The following is a 12,142-nucleotide window of genomic DNA, read 5'->3' on the forward strand; positions in this document are numbered from 1 at the left end:
GAAAGGCATAAATATAAACTTTATTTTTAAAATATGCATTAGGGCATTACTGTTAATTCCCATCCTTAGGGACGGGACAGGTCAAAACAGACAGACAGACAGATGGACAGATGAATAGATAGATAGATAGATAGATATAAGCATGTGTATACTCATACAAGTATATAGAGACATCCTTACATATATACACAAATACATACATACAAACCCATACATGCCACTGGTTCGATGGATGGCTTACTTTGGGGTTCCAGGACTCAGATTCTTATCTCATCTCTGACACCTTTTATTTGACTATAGGCAAGTTATTAAGTCAGAGAGATTACCTCTCAGTACTTGTAGGTAATTCTTGAAGGTGGTGAACTATAAGCTACAGATTTGCATAGGGAGAGGACATTCTATATCCCCACACCAATAACAAACACCATGGGAACTGAAAAATAAATGAATGGTGCAAACCAATAAAATAAGAACAAAGGAAAGCTCACAAGTAGAAAAAGTTACTGGATCTCAACCTATGGTGTCAGGAGACTGATCCAGATGATTGATCAGTTGTATGATTCTTTTAACCAGGTTTAATTAAAAATATTTTTGTCCATAGTCACAATTTCTACTGTTTCTTAATTCGATGCAATTTTGTTTCCTAGGAAGAGATATGAAGCTTAGATTAAACATTGTCCTCATAGCAGTCTAGTAAAGGACTTTGATATTTGTACAAACATATAATTCAAGAATGTGTAAAACAAAGTGTTACAGATAAGGAACAGGGTTAGGATGGGGAAAGGTTTTGTTTTTCTCAGCGGGATTGTGGGAGCACAAAGGAAGATATTTTGGAGAAAGTAGGACTGGTAGAATTTCAAGCAGAATATCACTTACATAAATGTGCTAGTGATGTCATTAATTACTCAGTCTATTGTGACTTTATAGGTCCAAGTCTTTCATAACTTTGTAGGCCCTCAGTTCTCTACCACAGTTCCATTTAGCTTCCCTAGAAAATTTTGCTTCACCCCATTGACTGATGAAGAAAAACGTACACATGACTAGATAGAAGGATTTTCATGCTGGTAAGACCATTCTGATCATTAATCTTCTAATGAAATGTTGATGGCTTCAAGGAATATTCAAAAGTGACTGTTGATAAGGTGTGGTTCCCAGTGACAGAGGATTTGAGCTTGTGGCACATGATGTAACAGTGGCCAGGTGTTACATCTAAGCTACTTTTATTTCCTCATGCTTGCTTCCTCAGATAGTAAAGCTAGTCTATAGTAGCACAACAGACAGGCTTTTAACTAAGTGAAAGATTAGTGATCAATTATTAGTGAGCAGGAAGAGAAAAAATAAACAGTGTGAAGATGAAAAAGGAAAATCATCGACATGGATCTATAACTCAAGAGATGCAGATTATAGGTACTTTCTTCTGTTTTCATCACTTCTTCAATACTATCAGAGGTTTTGTTATCCACCACCTTGACACCCTCAATAAATCACAGACACTGGAAGGGCAGGGAGATGGAATGGAGTTCAATCTGCTGGAGGTAAAAGAAACAGGATCATAGGTGAAACCTGTCAATTATCTCTCTTTATAGATGGAGATCTACAATTGGGATCAAAATTATCAGTTGTCATATTCCACATAATGTTGAGATTTCTTTCAAAAGGTTAGGAAAAAAGAAGACACAGTCAAAACCAACCAGAAATCCTAGAGTCATCCTCAATCAAAGACAAACTTTTAGGGGAAAGGAGGAGAACAATAATAGAATGATAATTGTATTAACAAAGGAAAGAATACCCCATCATCATCACTCATTTTGGATATGGCAGAAATTAACATGATGTAACTGTAAACTTATTAAGAGGCAAAAAGGATAAATAAGAATAGAATAAATGTAATAAATAGGAATCATATCTTACAGTCTACATTTTCTCCTTTTTTCCCATTATTCTGCTTTTTTTGGGAATACAAACCCATGGAACACTCTTTTTAAAGAAAATTCTCAGTTTCCATTTGAATCACCTTTAATCCTGAGAGAGAGGTCCCCATGCTCTAGCACTTTTCTTGGGGGACATGGGAACCTCTTGTATTTTACTGGTGGTTTCCTTTAGTTGGTATTACAATGAATGGAAAGTTTCCTTGAAAATCATTTTAAGTAGGGCTTTCCAAATATCTAAACAGATAAATTAGATACAGGAAGATCATTAGTTAAATTCCCAGAACTCAATTCCTACTATCTGCTCTAACCCAAAATTGTGTAAGAACTGAGCGGTCACATTCTTTTGCTGCCCACTTCAACTCTGCCTAACAAATCACTCCCAGTTTAGAAACATTCTTTACCATCCATCTTCTTCTGTATCCTCTAACTCCATAAAACACTATAACCACTCTCCACCACCTTATGTTCATTTTTCTCCTTATTAAGGCTATCCCATTAGTTTTGTGAACCTTGTTTCCCTTCCCCATTATTTCCTACATCCATCCCATCCCTTTATACTGACCATTCTGTCCTAGTAAGAAAGTGATAGCAAAAAGCCAAATCTCTACATATCCATAAATCATTTCATTAACTTGTTGATCAAACATAAAATACAAATCCTCATATAGAACCAGGTTTTTCTAGTTTATGCACTTGGCTCACAAATCTGCTCTTTTATCAAAGTGCGGTTAATCTCTTCAAACTGTTTGTCTCAATAGTACTCTTGATATGATTTGGCCCACTGAAGCTCCAACATTAGAGACAGGGGAAATATTATTTTTATAGATGGCTAGGGTTGTCCACATTCACAGAATACATCCAGGGCCAGAAAATGGTCATTTGAATACTAGCTCATATACTGAAGTTAAAGTACTTTAATTCCTTATGTTACTGAGGACAAAAACTTGTCAAATACAACTTCTCCAGTTATATTTTGAAAAGGTCTAAATAACTAAGTGAAAACCAGTTTTAGATTAGAAGTTGAGGGAGGCCATTTAAAATCTTTGTGCTTTAGTTTTCCCATCAGTAAAATGGTAGGTTATATTAATTCCATATTCTCTCCTTACAAGAGTCCTGTACAAAGGTAAATTAAAGCTTTGAGTGTTTTCATAAAACAGCCAAAAAAATTAATTTAAACAAAGTGCTAGATAAATAAAATACAACAGGAGACCACTCCCTTCCCAACGTATACCTAATTGTATTTTTATGAGAGGCAGAGAATGGAAAGAACATTTTCCAGGTCTTCCTGTGTAGAATTTTTCCTTTAACAATACACTTATTAGGAGTCTCTTTATTCCAGCATTTGTTGTTCAATTATTTCCAACTCTTCTTGATCCTATGTACTTTAGAACACCGATACTCTCCATGAGGTTTTCTTGACAAATATATTGGAGCTGTCTGCTATTTCTTTCTCCAGTGGATTAAGGCAAATAGGTTGAGTGACTTGCCCAGGGTCACACAGCTAACTCAAGTCTTCCTGACTCTAGTTCCAGAGCTCTATCTACTGAACCACTTAGCTACCTCTATTCCAACATAGTTAATAGAGTCAAGTAAGACTTGGGCTAAAATCCTGCTTTTGACATTGCAGTGGCCATCACTTAAAAACTCTTTGGTTTCCTCAGTTTCTTCAATAGTAAAACCAGTAAGATAAAGCCCTGTGGTACCCACCCACCTCATGGGTTTGTTGTGAGGCTTAGATAACATAAGGTATTTAAAACATTTTTTGCAAACTTTAAGGCATTATAGAGGTACCTATGCTTACTATTATTCTAAAAAATCCTTTCTTTCCTGAATTTTTATTTTGGCAACATAATTGCCAAGCTACTGAAAATGGAATGTTCCTTGGTTTGCCCATATGCAAAAACTTCATTTATTCCACCTTCCCTAAATTTATCTTCAATGTTTTTAAAAGTTGTTTCAACATAGACCAAGTTATACTTTCTTTCTAGCCTTAGTAAGTTTTTTTTTCTATTTTTTTTGTGACTAAACTGGCTTCTTACTGTTTGTGAGGGAACAGGACGTTCTTCCCTTTGAAAGAGGTAAGAAATAGACAGTAGTGATAGACATTCAACTAGCAATGAATTTCTGCTTTGCAAATCAGTTGTTCTGGCCCATCTGTTTTGGGTTTGATTGAGTTGCTTTTCTTAGTCAGTTACATTCTAAATAGGTGCTTCTTTGTTGTTATAAAAGAAAAATAGAATCCATTGCAATTAGTACTAAAAAAAAGTTAAAATGCCTTCTATTTGTAATAGAGACATTTGGCCATTTTATCCAGTTTGAAATAGTTTTAGTTATAGATATCATACGTTGACAGGAAGCTTCTGTTACCCTACATATGTTTTAAACCCTTGCCTTCTATTTTAGAATTGATACTAAGTATCAATTCCAAGGCAGAAATGCAGTAATGGCTAGGCATTTGGGGTTAAGCAACTTGCTCAGGGTCATAGTTGGGACTTCTCTGAGGTCAAATTTGAACCCAGGACCTCCTGTCCCTGGGCCTAGCTCTCTTATCTGCTGCGGCACCTAGCTGCACCCATACATTCCATTTTTCATAAAGTTTCACTTCCATGAAATGTTGGTGAGTGATGATAAGGAATCTTACTTTAGTACATACCTTTAATGACAGCATGCCCAGTATCTAAAAGAAATTAGAATCTAAAGGCAAGCACACTGTGGTCCTCAAGAAACTGTAATAAATAAATGATTTGAATGTCATAGAAATTGTTACATACTAAATGTATTTGTATGTAAGCTCCCTGAGGTCATGGAGTAGGGGTTGTTGCCTTTAATTTTATCCAAGTGTTTGGCACTTAGCAAGGGCTTAATAAAAGCTTTTTGATTGATTGGTTGATAAATGGGATCAGATGAAAAGAGAAGCCTACCTAAAAGAACCTGGTATATGATGGATCAGCCTGGGGAAGTCAGTGGCAAACTTTGATTTTATTTTGCTCAAAAGCAAAAGAGAAAGAAGCAATAACAGGCATCAGAAGAAATGCATTTATAAATGTCAGCAATGCTAAAGCTTAGAATGAATTGAAATTAGTGATGAATATTTAGGACAATATAAAATGGCTTTTTTCCTATATGGTGAGCCAAGAAAAAAAAAATCAAAGAGCACTTTTGCCCACTGTGGAGAGGGCTCTGATAAATGAACTATGATTTGAAGGTAGAAATACTCAGTCCTTATTTTATGTTTGTTTTCTCCTCCAAGGAGGATCATCTTTGGGTCGTGTAATAGCACAAATAAACAAACAAAAAAAAGCATTGAAACCTAAGATAAAGAATGGCATAACAGGAAAATCACTAGGTGGTCTTATTTAGACCAAGTGACCGTAATGAAATAAACAAATATGAGTGATGAAGGAACTGGAATATATAATTGCTGAACTGGATGCCAGTGATCATTTTAAAACTGTGGAAAATGGAACAGGCACAAGCGACACAGAGAAAGGGAGGTGTCATCCTTATTTCCAAAGATAGGAAGAGGGTAGTCTATAAACTGCAGGCTGGTGAACTTGACTCTCTCTTGATGATTTTATGGGCTCTCATGGGATTAATTATCATCTCTATGCAGATGACTCACAGACTTACATACAGCCCCATTCTCTCCCATGAGCTTCAGTTATACATCATCAACTGCCTCTTAAACATTTCTAACTGCATATTCCAGAGACATGTCAAATTCAATATGTCAAAAAGAGAACTCATGATCTTTCCCCAAAACCCACCCCTTTTCCAAACTTCTCTAGAACTAAAGAAGCTACTATTGTTCTTCCAATATCCCAAATTCAGAAATCTTGTCATTATTCTCAGTCACCCCACATATCCAGTCATTTACCAAATCTTTCTTTTTCTACATCCACAATAATTCTTATGTCCAGTTCCTCTCTTCTCACATATCTTTTCTTTAACTTTTTGATAATTTCTTTATTTGTTTATTTTTTATTATCAACACAACTTATTTCCTAGTATCTCAGCCACTCCTCCTCCCTGCACCATTGAAGGTCATTATCTAGTAAAGAGATGTGTATGTATAGATGATGTCATTCATTCTCTGGAGGTGAACATTTGTAAGTTATTCTTCCACTATTAAATCTGTAGCTGTATAATGTTATCTTGGTTCTACTTGTTTCACTCCTTGGTATCTCATGTAGTTCTTTCCAAGGTTTTTTAAAATTAACTTGCTCATTGTTTTCTATGGCACAATAATATTCCATCACAATTATATGCTGCAATTTGTCTAGCTATTCCCCAATTGATGGGCATTCATGAGATTTCCATTTCTTTGCCACCACAAAGAGAGCTTCTATAAATATTTTGGAACATATAGGTTCTTTTAATTTTTCTCTAATCTCCTTGGGAAACAGACTCAGAAATGATATTGCTGGGTCTAAAGGTATACACAGTATTGGAAACCACTGGTTATAATTCCAAATTGCCCTCCAAAATGGTTGGATCAGTTCAGAGTTCCTTCAACAATGTGTTAGTATCTCCATTTTCCCACATCACCTCCAACATTTTGCCCTTTTGTTATTTTAGCCAATCTGATGAGTATAAGAATGCACCTTAGAATTGTTTTGGTTTTCATTTTTCTAACCAGTAGTGATTTAGAACAATTTTTTCACATTCCTATTTATGCCTTTGATTTTTTTTACCCCCAAACTGTCTGTTCTAATCTTTGACCCATTTATCAATTGGGAGATGGCTCTCATTCTTTTAATTTGACAAAGTTCTCTATATATTTGAAATAGGAGACCTCTATCTGAGAGACTATGAAAATTCTGCACCCCCTCTCCACAAATTTCTGCTTTCCATCTCATATTGGCAACATTTGTTTTATTTGCACAAACCTTTTTTAATTTAATGTACTCAAAATTATCCCTTTTTTATCTTGCAATGCTTTCCATCTCTTGTTTGCTCATGAATCCTTCTCCTATCCATAAATCTGATAAGTAATACGCTCCCTATTCTTCTAATTTGCTTACAATATCTCCCTTTATGTTTATTTAAGTCATGCTTAGTGAATGGTATAAGATATGGGTCTACGTCTAGTTTTTGTCAAACTGGTTTCCAGTTGCACTGGTGATTTTTACCAAATAGTAATTTCTTCTCCCAAAAATCTAAATCTATATTTTTTCTCAAAAAAAGTTGCTATAATCATTTATTAGTATTTATTATATGTCTGTTCTATTCCCTGATCCATCTTTCTATTTCTCAGCCAGAGCAATTAGTTTTGATAATTTCTACTTAATAATACAACTTAAAATCTCGTACTGCTATATCTTCTCCCTTTACATTTTTTCATCAATTCCTTTGATCTTTTTGGTCTTTTGTTCTACCAAATGAATTTTGTTTTTATTTTTTCCGGCTCAATAAGATAATTTTTGAAGGTAGCACTTTAACAGTAGCTTTCATCACCCCTTACCTCTGCTATCACAACACCCTCTTAATTGGTCTCCCTGGCCTCAATCTCCCCCTGCCCCAATCTGTCCCCCACACAGCTGCCAAAGTGATCTTCCTGAAGTGTTGATTTGATTGCCATTCCCCTATTTGATAAATTTTAGTGGTTCACTATTAAGTATAGGATAAAATATAAGCTCTTTTTAACTTTTAAAGCATTTCATAACCTGACCCCAACCTATCTTTCCAGTCTCATTGTCTTTTAAGTTCCCTTTCCTCATACTGTGATTTGGCCATATTGACCTTCTTTCTATTCTTGACACTTACATTCTGTCTGCTGTTTCTGTGCCTTTTGAAGAGACTGTCCTTCACACCTGGAATATACTTTATTCTGACCTTCCTCATAGCATTCCTCTCTTTTTTAAAGTCACAAATCAAAAATTACTTGCCACATGTAGTCTTTCCTTATTGACTTCAACTGCTAGTTTTATTTCTCCATGAATCTATTTATTTTGTATATCCAAATATATGTATTTGTCCACTGTGCATTAGATGTTAAGTTTCTGTGTAGGGACTAAGCCATCCTTTCTTTATGTATCCCAATTACCTTGCTCCGTACCTAACATATAAAAAGAGTTTAATAAATTATTTTATTAGGGAGGAAGTGGTGGAGAGAGAGAGGGAGAAGGAGAGTCAGACAGACAGACACACAGACACACAGACACACAGAAATAGAGAGAGAGAAGAGTTACAAAGACAGAGCCTTGGAGATAACCCAAAGTTGGGGACAGAAGTGCATAATATGGATGATGAACCCAGCAAAAGAGACAGAATGAGAAGTCAAGTAGGAGGAAACAACCAGGAGGGAGTAGTGATGCATGCACACAAACACACACACAAATAACAGAAAGGAAAGAAAATCCAAGAGGACATGAATATTGTGAAATTTTACATAAAAAAAGATGACCTTAATAGAGCAACTTCAGTCAAATGAAGTAGAAAATAAAATTGCAAGGGGATAAGAAATGAGTGGGATGGGAGTTAAGGAAGTGGAGCCAAGGTTTGCTTGTGACATTTTTAAGGAGTTGGGCTATAAAGGGGAGTATAGAATGAAAACTGGAAGGGGTAGAAGAATCATGTGCAGTTTTTTTAAGAGTGGTAAGGATTTTGACATGTAAGTTCATGTAGACTTCAGGGAAGGAGTCAGTAGATAAATAAATTGATGAGAAAAATAGTGAATAATTGAAGGGATGAGCTCACAAATATGTGGGAAAGAATGATCTAAAATTATATAAAATGGTCTTCATGAAGAGAAAGTTCTCATTAAAGACCAGATAAAAAGGAACTAAGAAAATATTAAGAAGACTTGAAGTATAGAATTGAAGGGCGGGAAGAAACTCTGTTTTGATAAAGTATTAGACAATCACTTCTGTTGAGAGAGAGAAATATGGGTTGGTAGAAGGAGTTTGAGGGGAAAATAGTTTTTGACCTGTTAGTGTGATAGAACAGGGTTTCTTAACCTTGGGTCAACAGACATTTGTGAGCATCCATAACCTTGAACGGGGAAAATACATTATTGTTATTTTCCCTAACATTTAACTGAATTCTATCATTTCTGTAATTATTTTTAAAATATTATTTTAAAAATATCAAGGGGTCCATAGGTTTCATCAGACTGCCAAAGAGATCTATCACAAAAAAAATGTTAAAAACCTCTGTGATAGAGAATCCATAAGGGAAGAGCAAAGGTAAACAATGGTAAGGGTCCAGTTGAGAATCAATAAAATAATTTTGGTATGGACCTAATCAACAAGATTTTGTTGTGGTAATATAAGTGGTAATAGGACAAAGGCAAAGAATTAAAGGGTAAATGATAACATAAGGTTGCAATTGGTGAATCATAGAATTAAGACTTCAAAGAGAGAAAGACCAAAGGAGGGATATTTCAAATGAAGACTGAATGCTCACTTGGGGATATTCTACTCTCCAGGTACAGTTAAGACTAGATGTCTCTTTTACCTCTTATATATGATAATTCTGGATCCAGTGAACATGTAGGTAAAGGAAGAAGACAGATCATATTAATATTTGTGAACTTAAAAAATTGAACCAGGACTAAGAACCTGTTACTATCTGTGGAATAATCAATTTTGCCAAGATAATCAAATCCATCCTGTCTTTTTTTCTAATCATTTTCTAATCAACAATACAGTTTGCGATAAGCTTGTAAAATAGTCCCAGTCTTATTTGATCTCTTTTATATTTTATAATATGTTCAAGGACACAAGAACCTGGAAGCTGGTATTCAGATCTGCTTTTGGTCCTGTGGGATACTTGCCATTCAACAGACTATGAGCATTATCAAAAGTCCTTGAGACGGTTATCTCAGAACTCTCTAAACACATGGACAAAAAAAGTCACAGAAGAAAAAAATAAGCCATTTTGCAGGTGCATTAACATACTGAGAAACCCCTTCAGAGGACCAAATATTTTTATTGGCATTGCAGGCTAAAATTTGCCACCAAATTCTGCTAGTTGGAAAGACTATTTTCTGCTAATGTGCTTATTAATAAGAATACAAATCAACACAATAACAAAAATTATCACCAGGGGAAGCTTTTCATTTCATAGCCCTGAAGTGGCAGACATTTCTATCCCCAGACTCTTCTAGACTCTGTCAACTGATGAGACAGAAAGAAGGTCGAACCCCTGTCCTTTTATCTCCCACTTCTTCTTGATTGGCACTGTGTCTTAATCAAGGAAAAAACCCCACAGTGAGTATTTGACCATTTAGTCCCACGTTCTCCTAACCTTCCTTCCTCTTGTATGGTTGTATCCTTTCTTCACTGCTTCACTTGGGTTTTTTCTAGGTATCTTTTCTGATCTTTACTGCCCTTGAAATTCCTCCTGGTACCAACTTTTGAAAAATGAAAATACATTCCTTTCGCCATGCAAATAAAAGAATGCATTTTCTAGTATGGTTAACCAACAGGGAAAAAAAGAATTTTTTCAACCCCATATCCAAGCCATATCATTTTCTTTTATTCCCTTTCTCCCCTTTCTTTACTGTCCACTGTAATTTGAGAGCAAGAGATATTTGGGAAGGTAGCTAACAAAAATCTGAACCAAGAAAAAGAGACTGTCTTTTGGGAGACTAATAGATAGAGTAGGACAGCGATATGGCATCCCCACTTCAGATCCAAGTTAAAGGTATCTAGAGTGGAAGTAGTATCCAATTTTCTTTATCACTGTGAGCCTTGTAGACCTAAAACTTTGTGAAGAGTTTCAGCAGCATGGCTTCAGAATCATGCTTAATCTTGCCATAAAATCCTTGGAGTGGTTCCACAGCTTTTATATAGTAAAGTAAAGTGAAAAGATGTTGCTGGCAAGTCGAGGAAGATGAATTTAAGCATACTTTCAAAATACTTTATTTGAGAAATACAAACTAAAATCTTACCAAGTTAATATTGCATAAAATATTAGGGCTGTGCAATTAAGGAGCATCATAGAATTATAGAGATTTGGAACTGGAAGGGAATGTAGAAGTCTAACCTTTTTGTTTTACAGATGAGGAAACTGAGATACAGAGAGGAGAAATGAATTGCCCAGAGTTACATAAGTACTTGGTGCCAGAGGCAAGATTTAAATTCAGGGCCTCTAATTTTAAATCCATTTTTCTTTCCACTATAATATTATGTTTCTTATACAATCAATGAAAAATGAAAATTCTCCTTTTATGAGGACACAAATGGGCAGAATTTCAACATCGAGGACCAAACTGTATATTCCTGGAATAATAGCCATATTTTCCTAATCTGAATCTAACAAATGGAATACCCCTTAGGGCTGGAGATTCTCTACCCTTTTGAACTTACTGTCATCTAAAATTTGCCTGAGGCACTATGAAGCAAGGTGAATTGCTCAAGGTCATCTAGCTCTTTTATATTAAAAGGAAAACTGTCCAACCCCCAAGGTTGGCTTATGCTACATAGTATCTCAGTAGCCATACAGAACAGTTTTAACATAGTTGTCAAAAGTTTGAATGATTGAGAACATTTTCAGTATATCCTATAAAAAATTTTAAAAAGTAGATTTACAGACAGTAACACTTTCCATGTTTTATATAGTTCCCATCTAATAGTAACTAGAGTTTAGCAATTTAGTATGGCCTCGACTTTTTTATTTGTTATTTTTTGCCTTCAAAATTGATGTAATTTTGAGTTTTTAATTAATTAATTAATGTGTTTATTGCATTAAGTTCCCAGGTATTTCCAGCACTACAGAAGGCATTATTTGACAAAATAATATGTACACATATAAAACTGTCTTGTTTGTTTCTATTGATCAATTCTTTCTCTGGAGGTGGGCGTTCACAAGTTATTCTTCCAACAATATTTCTGTGGCTGAATACAATGTTCTCTTGGTTCTGCTCATTTTGCTCTTCATGTTTTCATGTAGGTCTTTCCATGTTTCAAAATGGCTGAAAATGATAAAAAAGGAAACCATCTATGTTTGATTTTTTAAATTTGAAAATCCTATATTTGTTCTTAAACAAATAATTTTTTTCTTAGTTCACAACTGGTATTTTAGGGGGCAGTTAGTACATGAAAATATTATTTTTGACCTTATAATCAAATTAATTCTGGTTGGGTTTTTTTCCCTAGGGCTAATTGTATTTTAATATCCTTTTAATATGCTTACAGAACTGTTGTAGAATAAATTGCTATATGACTATTTAGCCAAAACCATACACATAAAACATCACTACTTTG

At 34.9% G+C, this 12,142-nt stretch overlaps 1 protein-coding gene across 3 annotated transcripts in view; it reads left to right on the forward strand.

The window, feature by feature from the left end:
• The first annotated feature begins 966 nt into the window (after positions 1–966).
• CSRNP3 (cysteine and serine rich nuclear protein 3) overlaps positions 967–12,142 on the forward strand; it is a 156,219-nt gene continuing 145,043 nt past the window's right edge. Inside the window, exon 1 of one of the 3 annotated variants that reach the window (XM_007494299.2) lies at positions 967–1,064. Coding sequence is in view for 1 of the 3 variants with exons in the window: in XM_007494293.3 (XP_007494355.1) it covers positions 1,353–1,407 (55 nt within the window). In the remaining 2 variants the exon portion in view is untranslated. Of the gene's footprint in view, positions 1,065–1,236; positions 1,536–12,142 lie in introns of those variants that run through there. The other 2 variants (XM_007494293.3, XM_007494294.3) reach the window with 2 other exon arrangements.

This window comes from Monodelphis domestica, chromosome 4 (assembly GCF_027887165.1).
Source record: "Monodelphis domestica isolate mMonDom1 chromosome 4, mMonDom1.pri, whole genome shotgun sequence".
Classification (NCBI taxonomy): Eukaryota; Metazoa; Chordata; class Mammalia; order Didelphimorphia; family Didelphidae; genus Monodelphis; species Monodelphis domestica.